The 26,121-nt window shown below is 42.7% G+C and overlaps 1 protein-coding gene across 1 annotated transcript; it reads left to right on the forward strand.

Moving 5' to 3' along the window:
* The first annotated feature begins 13,045 nt into the window (after positions 1 to 13,045).
* On the forward strand, positions 13,046 to 25,786 carry HEPACAM (hepatic and glial cell adhesion molecule). The gene is made up of 7 exons (XM_081282276.1): positions 13,046 to 13,203; positions 19,999 to 20,340; positions 21,267 to 21,548; positions 21,802 to 21,901; positions 22,716 to 22,789; positions 23,079 to 23,149; positions 23,666 to 25,786. The coding sequence occupies exons 1-7, from the start codon at positions 13,119 to 13,121 to the stop codon at positions 23,966 to 23,968; spliced, it is 1,257 nt and encodes a 418-aa protein (XP_081138402.1). The 5' UTR covers positions 13,046 to 13,118; the 3' UTR covers positions 23,969 to 25,786.
* Positions 25,787 to 26,121: the final 335 nt, after the last annotated feature.

Consider the following 26,121-nt stretch of genomic DNA (forward strand, 5'->3'; position numbering starts at 1 on the left):
GATTCAAAATTACAGGTGAGATTAAGGAAAAGGGAGGAGATGGTTTAGAAATAGCACTTAGCAACTGAGTAGCAAGAAGGAAACCTATCCCACTCCACCCAGGGAGACAATGAACAGAAAAGAACCATCATTTGAGGACCAGAGGGAGGTTGAATTGAACATCTACATGCATGCCTCACAATACTTTGAAAAATTGTTATTATGTAGCTCTTTGCTCTCTCCCACCCTTCCTCTCCAGATCTGTTTCCCAGTAGTAGCTGGGCCAGTGGTTTTGTAAGAATCTATACTCTCTATAAATCCATAGAATTCACATCTAAGGCCCTACTCTCATTTTCTGATATCTTCAACAAGGCTTGTATTCTATATGACCCAAGTTGGTTTCTCAGCAAGGGAACTGTTTGCTTAGAAATGTCTGTCTTCTTCAGAAAGTTAAACTAATTAGTGTTGTTGGCACCCTAGTGTAGAGGCCCTGCTCCTGAGCTGTCCTCACTGAAGTTGGATAAGCCTTTTTCTGTGGCTGGGGGATCCCTGGTCATGTTTGCACAAAGCCCCAAGTCACTGGATCCTTGGCAGCAGTCCACCCTACACAGAACTGATTGTAAAGCACTAGGGAGCAATTTGCTGTTTGGTCACAACTCTTCTATTTGTGGGTGGCTGACCCACACCTATGACAAATTAGAAAACTTGGTCGAATGTCAGTCCTCAGAGCCTGTCCTAAGGAGATCCTGTATAAAAGTGAGAAACCTGCCTATCCCTACTCTCAGGGGTACTAGAGGTTGAAAACAACCACAGGCACTGAGTCAGACCCACTTTTACCCCTTCTCCAAGTTAGAACAGGGTTTTCCAGGGCTAAACAATATTCTGGGCTATCTCTAAAAAGCAGATCACGGTACTTTGATCTTCCTCTTCCTTGTTCACCTCCAAAATCACCTTTCTAATTGGAATATCTAAAGGGCTCCTTCAACTTGCCTGTGCAGACCAGCTTTCCATGGTAGCATTTCACTGTAAATGACACCAATAAAAGATTGTTCCCAGGGCTGGTAGAGTACTTTCCTTGCATACACAAGGCCCTGGGTTCAGTCCCCAGCAAAACACACACACACACACACACACACACACACACACACACACACACACACAGATTGTTCCTTTCAAGCCTAGTTTCTCGAGGGCATCTGCGATAGTTCATTTTACACAAGATTGTCTAATTTTATCATGGACACAGAAGTCTTTTTTTCTCACTTAGTGTATGATTAAAAAAAAATAACATGGGTCTCAGTGTATCTCCACATTACCAAATATTTATCTAGAAATGAAAGATTTGCTGCCTAGATCCTCCTTCAAGAAAGGCCTTTGACCCACCTTTGGGGAGAATTATAGTCCCTTCAGCTGTCAACTCCTTTAGGGACTCTCTCAGCTTTACTTTATTGTCTCACCATTCCTTTGAGGAGTAGCTACATCCAGTGATTAGTGAGTATGGGTGTGTAAAGACCTGGTGATTTGGGCTCAGCTTGGAATTGCCCTTATGTGCCATCATTTTCAACCCCTGAGCTCACTGGGAGTGACTGTCAGGCTTCCATCATAGCTCAATTTCTTCCTTCTGTCTACTCCTGCGTCCTCCATCTTCTTTCCATAGCAACACTCCCTTATAAAAATCCTGAACATGAAATTCTGTCACAGAGTCTGCTGCCGGGAAAATCCAGCTACAACACCATCTGAGTGTTTTTAGGTCCCAGACACTGAGGCACTGGCAGTTTTCAAACCATGTAACTTTCAGGGTAGAAATCTTTTTTTATTATGATTCTTCTTCATCAGAGAGACCTTCAGTATTTCAAGGAGATGGTATAACTAATTTAAACTCCTTCTTAACCAGGTGCAGTGATGCACACCTGTAATCCCAGTTACTTGGGAAGCCGAGATAAGAGGATCACAAATTCAAAAACAGCCTAGGCAACTTATTGAGATTCTGTCTCAAATAAATAAATAAATAAGTCTGAGGATGTTGGCTAGTGTGCTTGTCTAGCACATGAGAGGCCTGGGTTCAATTTCCAATACTGCAAAGATGAAAGAAGGAAGGAAGGAAGGAAGGAAGGAAGGAAGGAAGGAAGGAAGGAAGGAAGGAAGGAAAAAAAGAAAGAAAGATGGTTCTTCATGTTCTCTATTGACGATAGGAGTCTCTAGATTGAACTTGCTCTTAATCCCCTCCTCTAGACTTTCTAAATATAGATTAATAAAGTTATTTATTATTAATGCTAATTTGTATTTGTTTTTAAGTTACTTGTAACATAGACCTGAGATGAGCAAGACAGAGGAAGTCACTCAGTAAATATAGAAGAATGAAGGAGATGAGGAAAAAGTATCAGAACTACCCACACAAATTAGTTCCAAGACCTGTTTCAGTGTTTGGGTTTTCCAATTCCAGATCTAGGTCCTATGTATCCTATGTATCCAGGCAATATGCCTGGATGGGTGCTCACTGGGATATCTGTTCTTTGAAGCCAAAAGTTTGACTAAGGTAGGAAACAGCCTTTAGTTTGGGTAAAAATGATTTTATTTAGCCTTATTGCTTATGTTATTTGCCATAATTTTGACTTTAAATAATGTACTCTTAAAGTATAAAAATTGCAATCATCAAAGGTACTTTAAAAATACATTGCAGACTCTAACAGCAATGTCAAAAGAGGAATTTTTTAAATGTTTTCTAGAATATGTATCAAGGTTTTCTAGATAAGTATTTGAAAATTTTCAAGAGCATGTTTAGTTATGGTTTGTTAGAATTATCTACTATGAACAGTAATTTTCTTTTTTTAAAATCACTAGAGACAGCATATTACAGTGGAGAAAACAGAGGCTTCAAAACAAACGTGGGGGGCTGGAGTTGTGGCTCAGTGGTAGAGCAGTCGCCTGGCACGTTCAATCCTCAGTACCACATAAAAATAAATAGGTAAATAAAAGGTATTGTGTCCAACTACAACTTAAAAATAAATATTTTTAAAAATGTGGATTTATACTCTTGACTTTACTATCTGTGATCAAGTCACATTTTTTGAGTCTTTGCATCTATATGGCAATATGGGAGCTAATAACTGACTTTTCAAGGTTTATTTGTTTGTTGTGAAAGTTAAGGTACATATCTAAATAGAAAAACACATAATAGATTTTCAGTAAATGCTTACTTATGTTACTTTTAGGAAGCAAAATAGAAGTCATTGACTGGAGATATATCTCAGTGGTAGAGGACTTGCCTAGCAATAGTGAGGCCCTGGATTTGATATTAAACACTGCAAAAAAAAATAATTTATATATATATATATATATATATATATATATATATATATATATATTAAACAAACATATTATTTTGTATATAAATATATTAATTATGAAATAATATATAAATATTCATTGATATGTTTATACATATATTTATGTACTTATGCAAATCTAAATATAACATTTATAAATATACTTGATATACTGATCTATGTTTATACATTTTATATGTATATAGATGTATATATGTGTATATGTATAAACCCTTTAATCACTTAGTATTGCTTCTCCCGTATCTTATAGTAATGGCTGTACCTGTACTGTGGGGTTAGGCACAGAACGCAGTATTCTATTCCCCTGGCTACAGTGATTGATACGAAACTATGCTTATAACCCAAGAGAAGCCAACCACAGTCCTTCACCCCCCCTGCAAAAAAAAAAAAAAAAAAATTAACTAGCTCCATCAGGAGTCTTCTCCTCCTGGATAACAAGTTTCACTCTTTCATAAATTAACCACCAGCTATATGTGGCTACTTAAATTTTAATTATTTAAAACAAAGCAAGATTTATCATTTATTTCCTCAGTCCCACTAGCCACATGGGGCTAACAACTACCAAATTTGACAGCAAAGATATAGAATATTCCCATTATCTCAGGAATCTATATTAAATAGCACTGATACCATAGTGTCTAGCAACCATGACCTGAGGAGGTCCTGCCCCAGCAAGATCCAGGGAGTCCTGAAGGAAGAGTGGCATCAGCAAAAGAAGCAAGACAAAACACTGTGGTTGTTGCAACTTCATGCAGTCTTCAGAAAGATCTGCTGCTCCCTGTGGAGACTTTTATTCTTAAATACACTTTTTCAGATGGTTAACAGGTGGCCTTATGGCCTGATTTTCCTGATTTACATATTTTCCTTGTGAGTTACACAACCTTTTAGCATGCATTCTACTTTTACATGGAACATAGACCACGCTTCTATTTTTGCTTTTCCTTTTGATCTTTTACTAAGCTATGATTAACCTTTTAAACTGCTAAAGAGTGTCTTTGTTCCTTTGTCAAGGTACACCAATTTTTGAACCTTTGTAACCTCTGAATAAAGGGCAGATTCTGCATGTCAGTCCATTTTCCATTTACATTAACTATATGTCTTCCATTTTCATCATACATCCCTGTAAATGGCAAGGGAGGGTCTGTTGGTGAAAGGAACATATTCTTATTAGCTTCCCTGGCCCTATGAGGGTACCACAGTCTTCCTTTAATTAAATGAGCTATAAATAGTGGGCCTTGCACTGTTAGCACAACAATTCTTTTCCTGTAATTAGGCTTACGCACAGGTTGCGCTTCTGGATCAAGACACCTAGTAGAAAATGTCAACTGTGGAGCAAAGAGTTCTTGTAATCTAAGATTTTCCCAAAAATCCTGGTCTGGGACTATGTATTTGTGTTTACTTATATTCTTGGTAATATTGGTCTTAAATCTCAGGACATTTTTTTGTCATATTCTTAGTCTCATTCTGGGAAATTTTCCATACAACATGTTTTTAGTTTGTATTGACATGCTTCCTGCTAACCACATTAATATTCCCAGGATCAAAGCAGCCATAGCACCCCATGGTTTTGGTTTCCAGATGTGTCGACCCTGCCACAACATCCCCCACACTATGACCCTGTCAGACAGCAAACAGAGGCATGAACGCCTTCACCAATGACCCCCATCACAAATGTGTAAGAAAGATTGAGAAATAAGCTGACACCAAGATCAAGAAATGAGTGATAGCCATGATGGCACTTAAGTATCTTATTTCCAATTATTCCTGCTCTCACCAAAATGTTGTTGAGCAAGGCAAGAAATTCCTCTGTTTTTGTTTTAAATAGTTCAAGTTAAATTTCTATCACTTGCAACCAAAGGCTCTTGATAAATTGTGTTTCTTAGCTTCTTGCATAGCACATTAGTGGCAGAATCCTAGAGGTCTGACTGTGACCAGAACCGAAGGCAAGTCAAAGCAGAATCCTGTAAGTTCTGCCACAGGAGTGAAAATTTAGGACTTGTCTGCAAGGGAACCTCCCTTACCAACTTAACTAGGTTCTTCATAGAAACATTGTTTTCCTTTACATTGACTCCAGGTATCACAAATCTTAGTGTCCCTGGCCTCACTTTTAGAGTCTGATCATTCTCTTACTGATTAAGCTTTGTTTGTTAAGATCTTGTTACCTACCTTTTTCTTTTTTCTATCACATTTTGTCTCAGGCCTTCTTTTTCCCACTTGCCTTGTTCTGGGCCTGGTTAAAGTTGTCAACTTACAAAACATGTGACTTTGAGTAGGTTGCTTAAACTCTCTGAGCCTCATGTGTATTCATGAAAAATGAAGGAAAATCCTCCCACCCAGAGTAGTTAGAAGACTAAATAAAATAATATTTAAAAAAATAATTTGCTGGGTTGGGATGGTGGCTCAGCAGTAGAGTGCTTGCCTAGCACAGGTGGGACCCAGATTCCATCCTCAGCACCACATAAAAATAAAGGCAGTGTGTTGTGTCCATCTACACCTAAAAAAATAAATATTTTAAAAATAATAGTAATAATTTGCAAAGGATAATGCAAATGTATTATCAATAATACTTGCTTATACATTTGCTTATAGATGCAGCTTTCCTGACTCTATTTAAGCCCGCAGACCAAATGGAGTTAACTATTAACTTTTTTGTTTTTTGATGCTGGGGATTGAACCCAGGGACTTGCGCATGCTAAGCTCGTGCTTTACCCCTGAGCTACAGCCCCAGCCCTGCTATTGCTTTTGAACATACCGCTTTCCCCCCTTTTCCACATGCCACCATTCTTAATATCTGGAACATAGAGTGCTCTTCACACAGTAGGCAATTATTGGGTGCTGCCCAGCTAATTTCCATTTCTGTGCCTCCCTCTTTGGGAAGAGGGTGGGGGCAGGGGGACCAGAGCAAATCCCTCTCTGGGACATAGCTGGTGGGTGGACACCATCTGAGAAACTAGGAGGAGGGAAACAATGGAGCCTTTCAAGATTAGGTCATTTGTGGCTTCCCTGTGATTTCCCAACCTGTTTGTATTTGAGCACTGAAGCTTTATAAGAACAGAACTTCAGAGATGCTCTCTAGAATGCCTTCATGGCATCTTAAATAGGCCAGCAAAAGCAGGATCTTTCCAACCTTTTGAGGCCAATTAATCTCTCCTCTTTGTTCCTCTGGAGAGTTGCTGAACAGGGCACGTTTAGCAACCATGGACACAGCCTGAGTTCCTCTCAGTTTCTGAGGGGGCGAGAATTCTATTTAGAAATCAAATATTTACTCTTAGCATAAAAGGCTTTGATAGTTTTTTATTTAACAGTATGGAAATGGGAGCCCTTCCTCCCTGCCCCCTCAGAATTTACCCAGGACCCCACACCATCCCAGGGACCACAGATTTCTTCCAATAAACCTCACATTTTGGGGACACACATATCTTCACGGAACCCTTTTCCTCTTAGTGAATCTCCAGGGAGCAAAACCAAGTTCACTTTGAAGTCTCTGGAAATGTAGTAGGTGCCATTTGACCCCTATCTTCACTTTTTCTACTTGATGTTTCTTATAAGCAACTCAAAGTAGGGCCACCTATAAGAATTTTAGAAAGAAAAAGAAAAGAAAAAATGTCCCCAACAAGGGCTATTTCTCACTGTCAGGCCCACAAAATAGCTTGTTTTGTTCCAGAGGGAGCTAGCTAATCTGCCTCTTGTTCAGAATTGCTGCAGGAGTTGTGCCCTGCCTCCTCACAACACAAAGCTTCATACAAATTCCTCGTTTCCCAGGCAATGGTCCACAGCTCAACAAATCCTCTGACTGGTTTTTACCTCTCTCCATTAGGGCCAGTTGAACTCATGGTAGGGACGGCTCCAGCATCTTTATATACAGGTTTTAGAACAAAAACAAAAAAACAAAAAACAAAACAAAACAAAAAAGGCAAAAATACCTTCTGCAATAGCAGGCACACAAGGAGTGGACAGAGAGGGCCACCTTACATCCTGAGTTTAGTCAGAGTAGGTGCTGGAGGTAAAAGGCTGGACCAGGGCTGAGGCTCAAGCACACAGGAGGAGGACTTCCTGTACAGGGTGAGTTAGGGGGTGGTCAAAAATTTAAGCTTTGTTGTTAATCAGCTTGTGTTCCAGGAATTAACCTGCCATTTAGTAGCTCTTTGATCTTAGTAAATAGCTAACCTCCTGAAAGCTTAGATTTTCTTGTTTATAAAATGGGGCTATAATCTCTACCTAAAATGGATATTGGAAGAATTAAATGGACAAATATATGTAAAGTGCCTGACAAAGTCAAGTAAGGAGTATCTTACCATCAGGCCTGGGGATGTCTGTAATCCCTGCAATTTAGGAGGCTAAGGCAGGAGGATCCCAAGTTCAAGGCTAGCATGGCCAATTAAATAGGACCCTCAGCAATTTAGCAAGAACCTCTCTCAAAACAGAAAAAAATGGGGGGTGAGGGTGGCTGGAGATGTAGCCTAGTGGTAAAGTATCTCTGGGTTCAATCCCCAATACCACCCCCCCACACACACACACACAAAGACTAGCTTACATCCACAGAAATACATATCAATTAGACAAAGGTTTGGGCAGGATACCTCCATGTGAGGGTCAGGTTACAGGTCTGGGATACAAACCTCCCCATACTCCTTGAAAAAAGCTTGTAGTCCATATCTGAGGGAAGTAAATAGATAAGTATCCCAGCAACCATGACCCAGATGGGATACTCTGAGGCATATTCTTTACCACCTCTCAGAGTTCTCAGAAAGATTAAGTTCTAAGCTATCCATGATAATAATTTGTTTGATATACTATCTTTTTTTTTTTTCTTTGAGGCAGGGTCTTGCTAAGTTACCTAGGCTATCCTTGAATTTATGATCCTCTGCCTCTGACACCATACTGCTGCTTCAGCTAAATACATTTTAGAGATCATTTCACTGTACTACATGTTATCCCTTTTTCGTACCATGTTGAACCAGACTCTTAAAACTGTCCTTTGTCTCAGTATAAATGTGCATGAACACATGCATCACACACACATGCACACTACTCTGTATTAATTTTCTATGCTGCATAAAAAATTATCGCAAATTTAGCAACTTAAAACCACATATATTTATTATCTTACATTTTCTCCAGGTTAGAAGCCCAGGACAGCTTAGATCTATCCTCTATCAGGGGTTTCACCAGACTCCAAATAAAGTGTCAACTGGTTCCATGTTCTTGTCTGGAGCTCAGGGTTCTCCTCTAAGCTCATATGGTTGTTTGGAAGAATTCAATTCCTGTGGGTGTGGGACTGAGATCCCTCTTCTATTTCTGGCTATAGGTAGCTTTCAACCTAGAGGCAGCCACAAGTTCCTTGCTATGTGGCCCTCACCACCATGCAGTGTACTTCTTCAAAGCCAGCAGGACAATTTCTCTCTGGTCTGATCTTCTATAACATGATGCAATCAGGGAGTGTCTAGCCTGTTACTGTGGTCATATTCTATTGGCCAGAAGCATGCACACCTACTGCATTTGAGTGTAATAAACTTATCTGAAAGTTTTAAACAAGATGGAAACTGTTATTAAATTTTCTTCAGCTCCCTACCTTGTTGCTCTCTCATCAAATGTCTTCATTTCTCTCCTCTCTGCTCTTTCCCCAACCCCAAATCATTTATTTCTAATGCAGAACAATTTGTCTCCCTTTACTTCCTTTACTTTATCCCTTTACTCCTTACACTCAAGGCCTCACCTTCTCCATCTGGCATTTCAAGATTTTTTTTCTTTTTTCTAAAGAAAATTTCCTTTCTTGGGAATTTCAGTGTCACTTTTTGGAAGATTTTTTTTTCTCTGTCTTTTTTTTTTAACCAAAGATTATTTACAATTTAGTGAGACAGATATGACTCAAATAATAGCAGGAAGTAACTGAAGGGGAGGAAGGGGAGAGTGCTAAATATAAAAATAACTACTGATGTGATGATGTTAGTAAGTGCAATTCTAAAACCTCTCTAGTAGTATTATCATTCTTCCCAGGGCCTAGATTTGGACAAATAGACTTCGCTGGGGATGCTCTTACATCTGAGGGTAGTTATTAGAAATTGGTGTGTGTTGACCAGTGTAACTCCACATCATGTACAGCAGTAAGAATGGGATCCTAATTAGAATAAATTATGTTCTGTGTATGTATAATATGTCAAAATACACTTTTCTTTCATGTATATCTAAAAAAAACAAATAAAATTTTTAAAAAAGAAATTGGTGTGGTGTTTCACCTTTTCTGGCTTTCTACTTTTAAGTGACTTTATCTTTTCTTTTATAGTTTTGTTTGTTTTTAAGTAACTTGAGAGTCTATATCCATCTGTAGACAGCAGATCAACTCTGGGCGCATTACTTAGACTGCCCGTCCCTTGTCCTTCTTTACAAAAATGGATAAATTGGACAAGGCCGTCTCTTGCTGTAGAGTGAGTCTACTGCTCTGTGATTTTCCTACCACTCCTACCAGACCTTCAGCTTGTAGAAGACAGATCTTGCTTTTATAATTCCCCAGCCTGCTTTTCAGTTTATTTGTTTGTTTTCCAATTCCCAAAACAGCCATTTAGGATGGTGACTCAGTTCTCCTGTTCTTGAAACATACACTTGTGAGTTTTAGCTGGTGGGTGTGTACATATTGCAGGGGCCCCACGTAGGAGCACAGGGCAGAGCTTTGTCTGAGGCAGGCCTGGGCAGCCATTGGTACAGGGTGAGGAATCCAGATCCCAGGACCCCAGAGGTGGTGCCAAATGAGGAGGGGCCTGAAGCAACCCCATTCAGCACAGGAGCCAAGAAAACTGGGCCGCGCTGCTCAGAAGAGGACAATGCCATCGGAAATGAATCTGCTGAAATGCTTACAGGAAGCAGGGGACATGGCCTTGGCTAAGTAAGGGTCTGACTGCCATCAGCAAGACAGGCAGTCTACTCCATTGTTGGAAGCCACATTATTCAGAGCTCAAAATTGGGCCCTGTGAGGAGACCCAGAGGAAGAATTACAATCCCTACCTGGGAGAACCACCCAGCCTGAGGAGACAGCCACATGATCTGCAATACCTGACCCGAGAACTGAACAAGCAGACTAACAAGTGTAAGCATATTTTTGAGGTTAAAGACATGGTAATATTGAGGCTGGGGGTAGAGCTCAATAATAAGAGTGCTTGCCTTACTTACTTGCATGAGTAAGGCTCTGGGTGTGATCCTCAACAGTGCCAAAAAGAGAGAGAAAAAAATACATATATAATATTTATAATCAGGATATCCCTTTAAAAAAAATAGCCAGCATCATCAACATCAACAAAAGACACACAGAGGGAAAAACCCAAAGAACACACAGAAGGATAACACAAGGTAAGTCAGGACAGCTGACTTAAACATTGTCCTTAAATCAAAGAGCCCTCTCTTTATTAAGACAGGCACATAGCTGATGATTATAAGCTTCTACAAGTCTACCAATCTCAAAACCAACCAGAAAAGGGGTTGTAAAATTTTCATTCTATGCTCAGACTTAACCAAGGAAAGGTAGTACCTTTCTGTTTTTATTCACTTTCCTGTGAGGGAAACTCAAGGTCAATCCAACCTGCTAAGTCCAACCATATTTGCATTCCTCCAGGTGGCTCAGTCTCCACTAGGACAGCTTAAGCTGACTTCCCAATTTCTACCTCCAACCCTAGTTCTGTGAGAATAGGTGGGTGAGTGGCATGACTAAGAAGACCTTGTAACAAGAAGAACAGACAGTGTCCACAGACCTATGTGGCATTCTCAGGATTCCCACCAGGTTGCTCCCTGCTGCCTCCCAGCCATCACCACTGGCATCTAAATCCCTGGATACTGTGGCCCTTTGCTTCATCTTCTGCTTTTTGCTCTTTACCCTCTCAGCACCTCTGAGTTTCTCAAGGGCTTGTGAGCACATGAGGATACTTGCAAATTCTGTGCAGGCATAAGGAGCCTAAGTATCACTCATAGGATGGGGAAAGGCGGTGTTGAAAACTTAGATCCTTCTTAGTTTCCCTCTATAACATTAATTTTCCACAGCTCTTCAGGCTAAAACAGGTAGACTTCAGGCTTCCTACTTCCTGAAGATCATATCTACCTTTTACCCCCATTCAATAATTCTCAAGGCCAACCTATTACAGGCAAGTGTCCATTTGTCTATACCATAGAAGAACTCTGATTTAATTTACAGGCTGCTCCTCAATATGTCAAAGAGAAAGACAAAAGAAATTAGAATACCCTTTTGTTGGGCTGGGGATGTGGCTCAAGCGGTAGCGCGCTCGTCTGGCATGCGTGCGGCCCGGGTTCGATCCTCAGCACCACATACAAACAAAGATGTTGTGTCCGCCGATAACTAAAAAATAAATATTAAAAAGTTCTCTCTCTCCTCTCTCACTCTATCTTTAAAAAAAAAAGAATACCCTTTTGTCCTTTACAGACTGGCTCTTAAGCCTTTCGTCTTGCTACTTTCTCTAAAATATGATTTTAAAGGTCAGAAGCTAAATGCTGACTTTTTCTTTTGCTCTATGTACCTGCTGTAACAACAGTCTTCCAGTACCTGCTGTAACAACAGTCTTCCAGAGGCAGACAGGTGCCTTGAGTTGTCTAGGGGAAAGTCATAGACAAGGAAATTCAAAATGAAAAGAAAAATCTTATTGGTGGATTTTAGAATACTTTTTGGAGTTCTTCCATAAAGTTCAAAATCAACACTTCCCAACTCTTCTCCCCCGGCTTGGGCACAGATGGTTTATGCAATGATGCTTCAGTCCCAGAAACTTGGACTAGTCAAGCTTTGTCTGATGCATAAAAAAAAAAAAAAAATAGGTAGAGGTGCACACCAAGGAGGCTATTGATTCCCCCATTTTATACATGTGAAATCAAAGGCTCAAAAAGGTATAAGCCCATCTCCAGATTGCACAGTTTATTAAGCATCTGTTTCACTGGATGCCCTCAGGAGAAGGTGTGGCCACATGAGTGGGGTTAAGATAGAGCTAGGGTGTACAGCTCTGAGAAAGAAGGGCATGGAGAGGCGGCTGCACTGGTAACAGATGCCCAGGAAGCAGGCTGTAGGGTTATTACCTTCATCTCTGCTCTGACATGTTCTAGAACACTGGCTGAAGGCAGAGGAATAAACAGAGAAGCTTCTGGAAAGATTTCCCCAGAATCTATGTGATTCTATGATAGAGAGAATCCTAAGCAGGACGAGGACAGAGGTGAAAGTAACAGAATTCAAGCTATATTCCAATCTTCCTTTGGGGTAGAACAGGGCTTTTCCATTTCTTCAGCAATCTGGTGGAGTCTTTCATTTCGCAGCATTGTAAACTCCTCTCCCTCCCTTTTCAGAGCTTATTGGAGGTCTGTCCTCCATGGACCCTCCTCCTCAGGAACAAGAAGTACGAGGTGGAGACAGTCTAGGTTGGGACACAAGGTCCAGCTGAGTGTGTGTTCCAGCCCAGTGCTCTCACAGAGCTCAGATCCTCATCTGCCCTGGGAGAGGGGCTCAGGGCAGACAAGCAAAAATACTGCTGCTCCCCCCCCCCCGCCGCACCCCCCACAATGGAACCTGCACTGGAGATTATGTCCTAAGTAGAAACCCCCATCCAAACTGGGGATGTAGGGCCTGGAAACTAGAAAATGCCAGGTCTGAGAGAAAGAACAAGCCCAGCAATACACAGAGCTCTGTGTATTCAGAGGGAAGTTGGCAGGGTTGTGTTCAGGCAGAGAAACTCCGAGTGGTACAAAGGGACGTGCCCAGAGTGGAGAAATCATGCTAATTGTCTGCACCAGAGCTGAAGAACGCCACCCAAAATGAAGAGAGAAAGGGGAGCCCTGTCCAGCGCCTCCAGGGCCCTGCACCTCGCTCCTCTTGTCTACCTACTTCTGATTCAGCCAGGTAGGAGACCCAAAGGGTAAGAAGGTCTGGAGAAGGGACCCTGGGGCTTTGAAAGGAGAGGGAGGGGAGAGTGAAGGGCCTGAATGTCTTTGGGGTGGGAGGAGGGGAGAGAGCTCAGCGGTCGTGGGAAGCATCCCAGTGAATTCAGGCATTAGTGTTGAATGTATTTCTTCACTCCCTGTGCCTCCTGCACAGCCTCGCTGGCCCGCTCCCCTCAAAGGCTGCATGACTTTGAAGCTCCCACGGCATTCAATGCATTAGATGGAGGGCACTCTGCCACTTCTTATGGGATGACTTTCTGGCGTGGGCCAGTCCAACATTCTTTCCAAGGGATTATGGTGGGGCTTGGAGGGAGGGGCAGGGGAAATCTTGGTTTTGAGCCTCCTGAAACCCCTACTCCAGCTTCTGAGTATAGAACAGCATGGAAGATGAAAGAAGCTTTGGAGATAATAAGCCTCCTGCTTCAGGATAGAAATACCAGTCGATCCATAATTCACTCCTGGCCAGACACTTCCTGTAGTGCCCCCTACCATCTCCTTGGAGAATTGATCTTATTTTAAATACCATAGATATATTTATGTGTACACACGCACACACACACAATTCCAAAGAGCCGAGGAATGCACAACTTAGTGGAGCGAACAGATGCAAAGATCATTTTAATCAAATGCAGGCAATATTGTGAGTCAGATATACAGATGATGCACAGGAATCAGAAAGGTCAGTCACTCCCATTCAGGAAGCTGGTGCTGGTGGCGCAGGATGAGGGTGGGGGAATATCATGGTGGTTTCCTGGTAGAAGGAATGTCTGCACTGAATTTTAAAGGATGAGAAAAATGAGTGGGAGTGGAAGTGGATATTATTGTAGGGAAAATGGGCAAAGGGCAATAGCTTGAAATAGCATCATGTGTTTAGGCACAGACTAGAAGTTCATCATGCTGGAGAGAAAAGTGTGAAATTAGTTAGAAAAAAAATCCTTGTACCATATTCAGAAGCCTGGAATATAATCTACAAATGATGGATTGGGCAGGGGAATTAAGTGGCTTTTAATTAAAAGATGGTTTGGGTCGTACATACCTTTCAGGTATATTACCTGATCTTCAGGGGGCATTGGAGGGGAAACTAGAAGCAAATAAGAAAGAAAGCTTATTACTAGCTTTCTATGGCAGCTATAATAAGTGCCATAAACTGAATAGATTAAACATCAGAAATTCATTGTCTCAGAGTTCTGAAAACCAGAAATCGAAGATCAAGGTATTGATGGGATGATGCTCCCACTGAATGTTATTCCACTGTAAAAGTATACCACAATTTGTTTATTTATCTATTCAGTTTGGGTTTTTAGGGTTTTTGTTTTGTTTGTTTTGTTTTGGTGCCAGGGATTGAACCCAGGGGCACTTAACCACTAAGCCACATCCCCAGCCCTTTTTTTTTTTATTTTGAGTCAGGGTCTCACTAAGTTGCTTAGGTGCTTGCAAAATTGCCGAGACTGGCTTTGAACTTGCAATTATGCTGCTTCAGCTTCCTGAGCTGCTGAGATTACAAATTTTAATAAACACTTTGGTTGTTTCTAAACCAACCCAACCAACTCAGTCCCATTGGACTTATGAATACAGTTGTTAAAACATTCTTGTATATGTCTTTTGGTATACACATTTCTTCTAGGGATATACCTTAGAGTAGAATTATTGACTTCTAGGGTATATTAGTACATTTTCCATTACTATGACAAAATACTTGAGGCTGGGTAACTTTATAAAATGAATAGGTTGGTTTAGCTCATAGTTCCGGAATCAGTTCAGCCCTGATGAGGGCATCATTGAGTATGGGAGGATAAGGAAGGAGAGATTACATGGTGAGACAGAAAGCCAAAAAAATGACTGGAGGCCCCATGGGAATCATGTTAATTCCTTTCAAGGGCACACCCCCGATTCCTAAGGATCTCCCAAAGGCTTCAATACTGCTTTAACATCACCACACTGAGGAACAAGCCTCCAAAACATGCACCTTTGAGGGAATGCTCTTCAATTATATCCAAATCATAACATAGAGTTTATATAAATTTAGCTTTAGTAGATACAGCACATTTTCAAAAGTGGTGGTATCAATTTACACTTCCTCTACATGTATGAGAGTTTAGGTGACCCATATCTTCACTAACAATAGTATTTACTCTTTTTCATTTTGATCATCCTAGTGAGTATGTTAATGGTACTTTTATGGCTTAAGATTGTGTTTCCATGGTAATTAATCAGGTTGAGATTTTTTTCATATTTTTATTACCATTTAGATATCCTTTTTGTGAATGTCTATTTCAAATCTTTTGCACATTTTTCTATGGATTTATCTGAATTTAAAAATATCATTGATTTGTAGGAGATTTAAAATACAGTTTTAGTATGAGTCCTTTTATAAGATTAATGTATTGAAAATAACTTCTGTGGTATGGCTTGATTTTTCACTTCCTAAATGGTGAAATTATGTCTTTTAAAATGCTCTTAATTTTATGTGCCCAGTCTATCATTTGCTTCTTTTATTTTTGTGTCTTAAGAGATCTGAGTCTTCCCTCAAGTCATGGAGATATTCTCCTATCTTTTCTTTTTTAAATGTTGTTTTCCCTTTCACATTTAGATCTACATTCCATCTAGAATTGATATTTGTATAAGACGCGATGTAATGATCAAGTTCATTTTTTTTTCTACATGGCCCAGAACTATTTATTGGGGAGGGAGGGGCTTTTTCTACTCCACAACACTGTCATAAATTGAGAGAGAAATTGCCATAAGTTGAGAAATAATATTTAAGTCAGTTCTCTATTCTGTTCCCTTATCTGTCTTGATGCCATATTACCAAGTAAACATCATGGGCTTTGATTAGTATTGTATTAAATTATAGAACAGTTTGGGACACAACTTAACAATAGTGATTGTTTTAATCCACAAACATAGTAAACCTCCATGTGTTATCTTAGTACATATCAGCCAGGTACATACTCCTGGACAACTACTCTTCTTGGGGAATAGATTTAAAAAACCGTGGCCTTTCTCTTTCTGGATCTCAAAGTCCTTCTTCATAGTTTCTGTTCCTTGTATTTCTCCTACATCCCTCAGTGATTGACACGTTAAATGATTTCACATTCTTGTGGTCCCTTGTAGGCTGCAACAGGATAATGACCTAAGAATAACACAAACATTTACAAAATAAGTGATGCACCTATACAGTAATAATAGAGGAGGGAGGTTGTTTTCTCAGGTCATCATTAATTAGTGAGGATATTAAAAACCAAAAGCAGAGACTGGTACAGTGCATACACCTGTAATCCCAGCTACTGAGGGATACAGCTACATGTAATCCCAGAGCCTGAGGCAGGAGGATGGTAAATTCAAAGACAGACTGGACAACTTAGAGAAACTCTGTCACAAAATAAAAAAAATACAAAGAACTGGGCATGTAGCTCAGTGGCAGAGTGTCCCTGGATTCAATCCCCAGTACTGAGAGAGAAAGAGAGAGAGAGAAACAAAAAACAACATATTTTTCCTTTTAGAAGACAGAGCCATGTGCTGCCTTAGATTATTATGTGCAGTTTTGGCCCAGAACTACTACACTTTAAAAGGAAGGTAATATAGTTGGCAAGAGCCCAAGCAAGAGTATCTATGATGGCTAAAGGGTTTGAGGGGCTTTGTCATGGAGAATAGACCCAAACAAAAAAATCCTTCCTATAAAAGGGACGTAACTGCTGTCGTCAGTGTTAGTATGGATGAGGTGTATAGAGAACAAATCCCCACTGGCACTTTTCTTAAAAGTTAAATTTAAGACAATCGCTGGTAAAAGGAAACCAAGGGAGTCCATAAAACAGAGGAGATGTTGATTCCCATAGGGGAAGAAGCTAAAAAGGGAACTCTGTGCAGGTACATACTTATATTTTGAAGCTTGGCACTCCTCCGTGTCACAGCAGGTCAAAATCCTACTTGAGGGGATGCCTCTGACCTAAGCCAACACAGCATTGTTTATGTTGATAGGAACAGCTTGCTGAGATGTTAATTTCCCTTTGTTCAGCCTCTGGTGGGAACGGAGACTTTCTACATAATGATGCCTCAGAGACAATGATTGAAAGTTAATTGCTTCTACAGGTTGAATAGTTCTTGTCTCTTTTATTTCCACTCTGGATGGGAGTTGTTAGCCATTTCCTCATTTCTGTGTCCTGCTTTGGCTCTTGTCCCAGTTCTCTGTGTCCCTTGAAAGTTGTGGAACCCTGAACTTAACAGAATTTTGATTCTGGCTAGAGTTTTTGGAAAAAAGTGTTTGTTCAGCAAAACAGTGTTTGTCAGCTTCTGAGAAAGACTGCTCCATTCACTTACAAATGTGTGCATGCGTCCCTTTGACTCAAGGGTACCCCCATGTTCACAGGCATATGGAGGACCCCACCTAGATGAGGGTAAGGTCTAAGGCAATCCTTAGGCTGCAGCTCCCCCTATTTTTCCCCGCCGAGAGTAAATCAAGTATAAATTGGGGGGGGGGGGAATCAGAATTGAGGGGGGAAAAACATCACAAAAGGGTTCCTGGAACTTTGAAATGGGATAGAAAAATATAGAAGCCAGGGAAACTCAAGGGAGGCCAGAGATTACAGAAGAGAGAGAAAAGTCCCTTCCAGTTGTCTTTGAGACCAGGAATGTCATTGCCCCGCCTCCTGGAAGAAGGAAATAAGAAACATCAAAGTTTGGTGCTTGAGATCTGTATTAGTCAGTTTTCTATTGCTATAATAAAATAAGTGAGGCTATGTATTTTACAAAGTTCATGACTTTGGAGACAGAAAGTATAAACAGCAAGGTGCCAGCTCTGGTAGCTGCCCCTTCCCAACTATATCATATATCATAACATATCAAATCAAGAGTATATGCAAGAGGGAGAGATCACATGGTACGAGGAGAAGCCAGAAAGTGATGAGGAGTTAGCTTTATTCTTTTGTAACAACTATTCAGAATTAACTCAGGGTCCCACAATACCTACTTTAATCCTTTGCAAGGTCTGTACCACCAAAGAGCTATCCAACTCCCACCTATTAAAGGTTCACCACCTCTTAATACTGCCACACTGATGATGAAGTATCCAATGCATATACCCTTGTAGGACAAACTACATCCAGACCACAATGGGATCATTACACAGATTTGCTGAACCCTGGGAGGTCTCTGCACGTATAAGCCTGATGTATATACCACAATGTTTTGGACAGGGTCTTGAGTGTGGCAGGGATAGGTGCTCCTCAGCCATTTGATCACCACCACTGTGGCATTTAGTGAAGCTCCATGATTTTTCTCAGGACCACCTCAAGTCAAAAGCCTGCATACTAAAGCCTGTTTGCCTACTCAGGGAAATATTAAAGCTTGCTTTTCCAAATCAAGCAGATCTGGGACCTCACAGTTGCTAGGCAGGGAATACCATTTAAACAATCACAGAAACTAGAAGTTGGAAGAAACATTATGGATCATGTGACTAAATATATTTCAGTCTGAGAAACAGAGCCCCAGGACTTCCTACTAGCTCCCCAAGTTATTAGGGAAGACAGAGGTCAGAGCCTCACCACCCCTTCTACCAAAGTAGGTGAGCTTGAACCATACTTCATTTATTTTCATTTTTATGTGAGATTTTGTAGGAACTTTTACAAAAAATACTTGAAAATAGTTAATTTTGTTCATTCTACTGTCCCCAAATTAAGACTTCCATTCAATAACAAGTATACAGCATTCAGATACTCACATCTATGGGAGCTGTAGTCATTAGAACCTGTGAGACCATCTAGCCTACTACTCATATTACCTCTGGGGAATCTGATCCCCAAAGATAAAGTCCCGTAGATCAATAAGCCTCAATCACTGAGGCCCAATCTTGTGTTTTCTCTACATAACGATAAATGATACATATATTGTACTTTTATAATCTTAAGAATATGATAAGGGAGTTATTGTTATTCTTATTTTATAGAAAAGAAGAATGGAAATCGTAGAAAGATTGCTTGCCCAAATCCACACAACCAATAAGTGATTATTAGGGCCTAGTCTTGCAAGGTCCTTCTGGTTCCAAACTCTTTGTTCTATCCAGCCAAATCCCTCCTATGTAGGGAACACAGATTGGGCCAGAGTTTGGGTAAATTCCCCAAACTACTGACCCAGTTGCAGGACTGTTCTGCACTAGAAGGTCTAGGAAGATACTCCATGTGTCTGGGGTAAGGATAGGGGAGGTTTTGGTATGACTAGGAAATGGTAATGTTGTCTTCAGGCCCTTAAGCCCCCTCTTTATTGACACTGTCTTAGGATAAACTCCGTTCCTTATGAATCTATGTTCCCATGATACCTCCATCTCCCACCATCCCCCTCCCTGATCAAGAAGATCTGACAGATTCACCTTGATGTCTAATGAACTACAAACCTCATGGGGTAGGGATTTCTGTCTGTCTTGCTCTTGGCTTATCCTAAAGTCATAGGAGGTGCTCAATAAAGATTTCCTCAAATGAAGAACATGGAGTGTGAACTAGGTGGAATCTTCTTGAAGAGGAAGGCAATAAGGAACAGTGTCAGAGAGGCAGAGGGCCAGGTGAAAGAAGAATGAAGGGCCTTGGGAGGAGCAGAGGGACACAAGAGTTCCTGCGGGAGAGGAGATGATAGTAAGAAGCAAGGACTAGCAGCGAGTGACAGTCCCAAAGGGGTGAGGCTTTGGGAGATCAGAGGGCTTAAAGGTGGGATTGGGCTAAGTAACTGAGAGTTACTCTGTATTCTTCACCGTGACCTCTGTTTACAGACCCCCTGGAGGGGGTGAATATCACCAGCCCCGTGCGTCTGATCCATGGCACAGTGGGGAAGTCAGCGCTGCTTTCCGTGCAGTACAGCAGCACCAGCAGCGACAAGCCTGTAGTGAAGTGGCAACTGAAGCGGGACAAGCCTGTGACCGTGGTGCAGTCCATTGGCACAGAGGTCATTGGTACCCTACGGCCTGACTATCGAGACCGGATCCGGCTCTTTGAAAATGGCTCCCTGCTTCTCAGCGACCTGCAGCTGGTTGACGAGGGCACCTACGAAGTGGAGATCTCCATCACTGATGACACCTTCACCGGGGAGAAGACCATCAACCTCACTGTCGACGGTAAAGCATTCTGGCAGGGAAGGAGGCAGGGCAGGAGACTGGGACTGGGGCAGCACACTAGCTAGACCCAGCAAAAACCAACACAAAAGGTCTTGAGGTGCTCAGAGAGAGCCACTGGATGTTACAAGTTAAACACAGGCACAGCTAACATGGAAAGAATCCTTCTATGTGCCAGAACCTATATTAAGTGTTTTGCATGTGTCAACTCATTTAATGCTTATAAAAATCTAAGGATAGTTAATGTCATTCTCCCAGATGGAGGAAACTGAGACACAGAAGGGTTGAATAACTTGCCCAAGTTAACAAAACTAATAGAGCCAAAATTTGAACCCAGTTACTTGGGCTTCAGTTATTCTAATAAAATATTTTCCAGGTGGAGTCAGTTTAAGACATGAAAACCCAGTGGTTGCTACATGCAGTGGCACACATCTAGCAACCACTGGGTTTTAATCACAGCTTCTTGGGAGGCTGAGATGGGAAGATGGTAAGTTCAAGGTCAGCCTTGGCAATTTAGCAAGACCCTGTCTCAAAACAATAATATAAAGGTCTGGGGACATAGCTCAGTGGTAGAGTGCCCTTGGGCTCAATCTCAAGTATCTAAAAAGAAAAGCCAAAAACAAATACACACAAAATACCAGTGGTGATGGAAATGTATTTGGAAACAGGGATAAAAGCAGACACCATGGCTACCTCATTTAGCGTTGTTTTCGCCTAGTCCTACTAGGTATCTAATAGTGAATGAATGAATGAATGAATGAATGAATGAATGAATGAATGATGGAAGAGAACTGGACTGATGATTCCTGAAAGGTCTACTTAGCCCACAGAATGAGTTATGGTATGGTGTGTTGGAAGACAGAGAGTATAGAAGGAAAATGGAAAAATTTTTTAACCCATTACTGTTTCCTCCACCTTTTGGGGCTCAGTGCCCATTTCAAGGCCACAGGTGTTAGTGGCTTCAACCACTGTGCTGGAGCTCAGTGAGGCCTTCACCCTGAACTGCTCCCACGAGAATGGCACCAAGCCCAGCTACACCTGGCTGAAGGATGGCAAGCCTCTCCTCAATGACTCGAGAATGCTCCTGTCCCCCGACCAGAAGGTGCTCACTATCACCCGCGTGCTCATGGAGGATGACGACCTGTACAGCTGTGTGGTGGAGAACCCCATCAGCCAGGTCCGCAGTCTGCCTGTCAAGATCACCGTGTACAGTGAGTCTCTCTGCCCCCCAGAGGCAGGTGCCCACTGACAAAGAACATCCTTAGAGAGTGATCCTGGAGGGAGAGAGAGGGAGCAGAGATTGGGTCAGCTATCCATGGAGAACAACAACAGGTGGGAAGAGGGCTCCATGCAAGTATCACTACCAGCTAACCATGCTACCTGTGGGTCCGTCTCTTTTCCTTCCACTGCTCTCTGTACCCTCTGCTGCCCCTCTGAAGTCTCTCCTCTTCTCTCTACACGTAGGAAGAAGCTCCCTGTATATCATCTTGTCTACAGGCGGCATCTTCCTCCTTGTGACATTGGTGACAGTCTGTGCCTGCTGGAAACCCTCCAAAAAGTCTAGGTAACTCTTCAAGTTCCACACCCTGAGCTCCCTGGTCCGTTAGTCCATTCCAACCTCAAGCTCTATTATTTATGTAATAATAATTATTATTATTGGGTGAATTTCCCAAACTACTGACACAATTGCAGGACTGTTCTGCACTGGAAGGTCTAGGAAGATACTCCATACATCTGGGATAAGGATAGGGGAGGTTTTGATATGACTAGGAAATGGTAATGTATAATAATAATAATAGTAATATTATTATTATTATTATTGGGATTGAACCCAGGGGCACTGAATCATTGAGCCACTTCCCCAGCCCTACTTTTATTTTTTATTCTGGAGAGGCCACTGCTCCCTGCCTATTTTCTTAAGTCTCTCTACATGCCTTGCCTACCAGGATTGTGCACCTCTTCCCAGGAGATGTGCTCTTCTATTATGCATGAATCTGCATCTTGTGCTCACCACTTCTGACCACCCAGCACTATTCACAATAGTTTCACTTGCTGAGCATCTTCTTTGGGCCAGGCACTATGGCTGGTATTAGCAAGCTACCTTTTAAGTTTAATTACCTACAGTTTACAGATAAAGACACTGAGACTCAGACTGGACTAATGGCTTGCCTAGTCAGAATGCTAGTGACAGCCTCAAGATGCAAATCTAGCTGTGACCCATTTAAAAGCTCATGGACTGCCTCCTATTCCCACCACACCCATCTTCCGGTCATAAGGTTTCTTTCATGGCGCCTTCAGAACCATCTTTTGGTACTCCCCATATTTTCCTGCTCCTATTCAATACCTCTGTTTTTGGTGGGGGTTGGACTGCTTCATAGGAAGAAGAGGAAGTTGGAAAAGCAAAACTCCCTGGAATACATGGATCAGAATGATGACCGCCTAAAACCAGAAGGTGAGTTCCTAGCCACTCACTAACCAATGCCATTGGCACTCAGAGCAGTAGGGTGCTGGGAAAAGGCAGAAATGGGCAACAAGAAGCCAGCTCTGCACCACTTCCTCCACCAACTGCTCCAAGACTTCAGAGTAGGGAGAGGCACAGCCAAGGTAGGACCCCAAGTATTCAGATATGTTGGTGGAGGTTGTGGTGGGTCTTGACTAGCCACAAGGAGCAAAGAGCATAGGTGCAGGCTGGTGGAGAGGGTCTGTACCTGGACATCCACCCCATTCTTTCCCCTGTGCAGCAGACACCCTCCCACGAAGTGGAGAACAGGAACGGAAAAACCCCATGGCCCTCTATATTCTGAAGGACAAGGTGAGCAGCTCTGGGGTGGTTGCCCCATCCCATGCAGTGAACTCCTACCACATTCTCGAGATCCTTACCATATTCGTATACCTTTATAGTACTTGGAATACTTGTGAAATCTTTGTGTCATGCCTGTTCTAGAGATTGAAAAATAAGACTGAACTGGGTGAAATGATGTACACAGTGTTAAACAAGTAAATTAAGTAGGAGCTATAGATTTCAAACCTAGGTCTTTGGACACCACTTCTGGAGATTTCCCCATTATTCCACGACTACGTCCCAGGCTGTCCAAGGCAGATGGAAAGGGACACAGCATTCAGGCACGTCAACATTTCCTGAGCACCTATGATGTGCCAGATCCCATGCTAATTGTGATGTGTTCCAAGAAAAACCAAATCATGTATGCCGCCTTCCAGGGATTAGGGGTGTGGAGGAAACTGGGACTCCATCTCGGTAGCCCCAAGCCCTCTTAACTCCCAGATTGGGCCGGCTGTACTCTGACTCCTGCAGCGCGTGTCCTTGCAGGACTCCCCGGAGCCCGAGGAGACTCCCTCTCCAGAGCCTCGGAGCGCGACAGAACCCGGCCCTCCGGGTTACTCGGTGTCGCCTCCTGTGCCGGGCCGCTCGCCAGGGATGCCCATCCGCTCAGCCCGCCGCTACCCGCGCTCCCCAGCGCGCTCCCCGGCCGCGGGCAGAACACACTCGTCGCCACCGCGGGCTCCTAGCTCGCCGGGCCGCTCGCGCAGCGCCTCGCGCACTCTAAGGACTGCGGGAGTGCACATAATCCGCGAGCAAGACGAGTCCGGCCAGGTGGAGATCAGCGCCTGAGCCCCCCAAGGACCTCGGCAACGCGTCCTGCCCCTGAAGCTTACCGCCTGGGGTGCGGGGCCGGGAAGCCCAGGTGCCCTGGGCCAGGGCAAAAGGGAAGGCTGGGAGGGGAGGCAGGTGTACTGGGTGCGGAGGTACGTGAGCATGCGCAGATGGGGGTTGGTCGGCGCAGAACGGGGAAGGTTGATCTGAGGGTGAAACTCGGTTGCGTTTGCTCTGGATTTACTGGCTGTGTTCTCAGTGGGTGTGAGTTGTGCCCTCTCAGGACCATATAGATAATTACATTTCTGGCCCAATCCCCGAAAGGGTCTTATGAAAACTAACAACAGTAACCTAACCCTCACGACTGTCCTGTGCTATTTCTAGGGAGATCTTTTGATTTCCACCCACCTCCCTTTCCTCCAAAAGAGCGCCTGAAGGCGCGCTTTTTTTTCCCCCCCAAATGCACGACAGTCCTTAATTAAGAAGTCCGATGTGGGGCAGGGAGTCTGATGGTGGTTCCTGGTGTGTACAAGAGCAACTCTGAGCACGGAGGAAGCATTGCAAAGGTAGCATCTTAGAGCACGGCCTCTGGGTGCCTGATTCCTGGGTCCCTGAAGTTGGTGAGGAAGAGTGGAGGAGCCCAAGTACACTCCTTTGACCCCGGACCTGAGGCTTAGTAAAGGCAAAGCACTCAAGCCTCGCGTGCTTGGCCTCTTTCCAAACCTCCCTCAGCAGAATGTCATGCCAAACATTCTTTCTGTTCTTGTTCACGAAAATAGGAGACGGGTGGGTTCATTCCTATAGATAAGTACATGCCCACTCCTCTGACCCAGTAGCTATATGAAGTGGGGTTTTTAACACTTCACACTCCGCCTTCTGCCTGACTTCCTTACAAAACAAGCCTTTCAAACAATCATCATCCAGGAAGGTTCTTGAGCTCCCTCCAACTATTAGAGAATAAGATTCTTATCTACAGAAAAAAAAAAAAAAAAAAACGGGGCAGGGAGGAGGTGAGGAGGGGTGAAGAGGAGAAGCTTGTTGCTTCCCAGCATGTCAGAGCAACAGCGATCCAACTCTTGTCCTCCTGCCCCGCCTACCTGGCTCCCAGATGCTCAGATCCCAGTCACTGGACAAGGCAAACTCCTTAATCATACTAACATCTGAAAATGGAGAAGCTGAGCCACTGTGTAGCCAGGCCGTGCCCAGGCCACTGCCTCTTAGAACCGTTTGAGAGAGAGAGACAATAATAATCTACTGTGTGAGGAGAGAAGACAGTGAAAAAGTTGAAAGAGAAGGAGGCATTCTCCTGGGTATTCTGCCTTCTCCTCCCTAATGACCCGAGGGGCTCTAGCATCCTCTGCCCCTTCCAACTCCTAAAATCCAGCTCTGACTCTCCACCATCCCAGTCCCAAGACCCCTATACCGACGACTTTCACCCAGGGGCACACTTTGCCCTAGCCCCAAGGGCAATAAGATTTCTTGTTCCCCACTTCTCACCTCAACAAGGTTCCTCTTAGTTTCCTGTATCTGTGCACTTCCCCAGGCTCATGTGAGCAGGTGTGTCTTTGCAGCTTCCCTTAGCCAGAACCCATCCCTTTACCTTCCCCAGTGCCTCATCCATCATGAGATAATGCATGTAGAGGAAAATTGCTTAGGTAGGTGGGAAATGAAAGACTTGAAGAAGGGGGTACCTGTTGGTCAGCCTTGAGACACAGGGATGGAGGTTAGGATGGGATGAGAGCACACCACACCCTGGTGCTGAATCCTTGAGGGGCTGGCTTGCCAGGCTCAAGCCAAATCTGCCTTAAATTGGGAGGGGGATAAGTAAGGAAGTATTTTTTTGTTTGTTTGTGTTTGTGTTTGTGTTTTGTTTTGATCTTCATCTTTGTATTACTAGCATCTAGCAGAGTGCCTAGCACATACTGGATGCTCAATAAACTTTTGATGAAATGACTTTATTCTGCGTAATCAAGGAGAACAAAATGAATAATATATATTTCCTTTTTCTCTTTTCTTCTCTTTCACCATCCTTTACCCTCTTTTTAAATCCCAAATTATCTACTTCAAAATTATCACTCATTCTTTTATTCATGTGTTTTTCATTTATTCAACAAATATTTATTTATCTAGCATGGACTAGACCCTGTACTACAGAGTAGAGCAAAATGGCA

This window comes from Spermophilus citellus (genome assembly GCF_964194105.1).
Source record: "Spermophilus citellus genome assembly, chromosome: 2".
Classification (NCBI taxonomy): domain Eukaryota; kingdom Metazoa; phylum Chordata; class Mammalia; order Rodentia; family Sciuridae; genus Spermophilus; species Spermophilus citellus.

Bases quoted from the DNA above. Each gene is read 5' to 3' on its own strand.
- HEPACAM (XM_081282276.1), top strand. From the start codon at position 13,119: ATGAAGAGAGAAAGGGGAGCCCTGTCCAGCGCCTCCAGGGCCCTGCAC. The intron at 13,204-19,998 runs GTAGGAGACCCA...CTCTGTTTACAG, and splicing joins CCTACTTCTGATTCAGCCAG to ACCCCCTGGAGGGGGTGAAT. The intron at 23,150-23,665 runs GTGAGCAGCTCT...GTGTCCTTGCAG, and splicing joins TCTATATTCTGAAGGACAAG to GACTCCCCGGAGCCCGAGGA.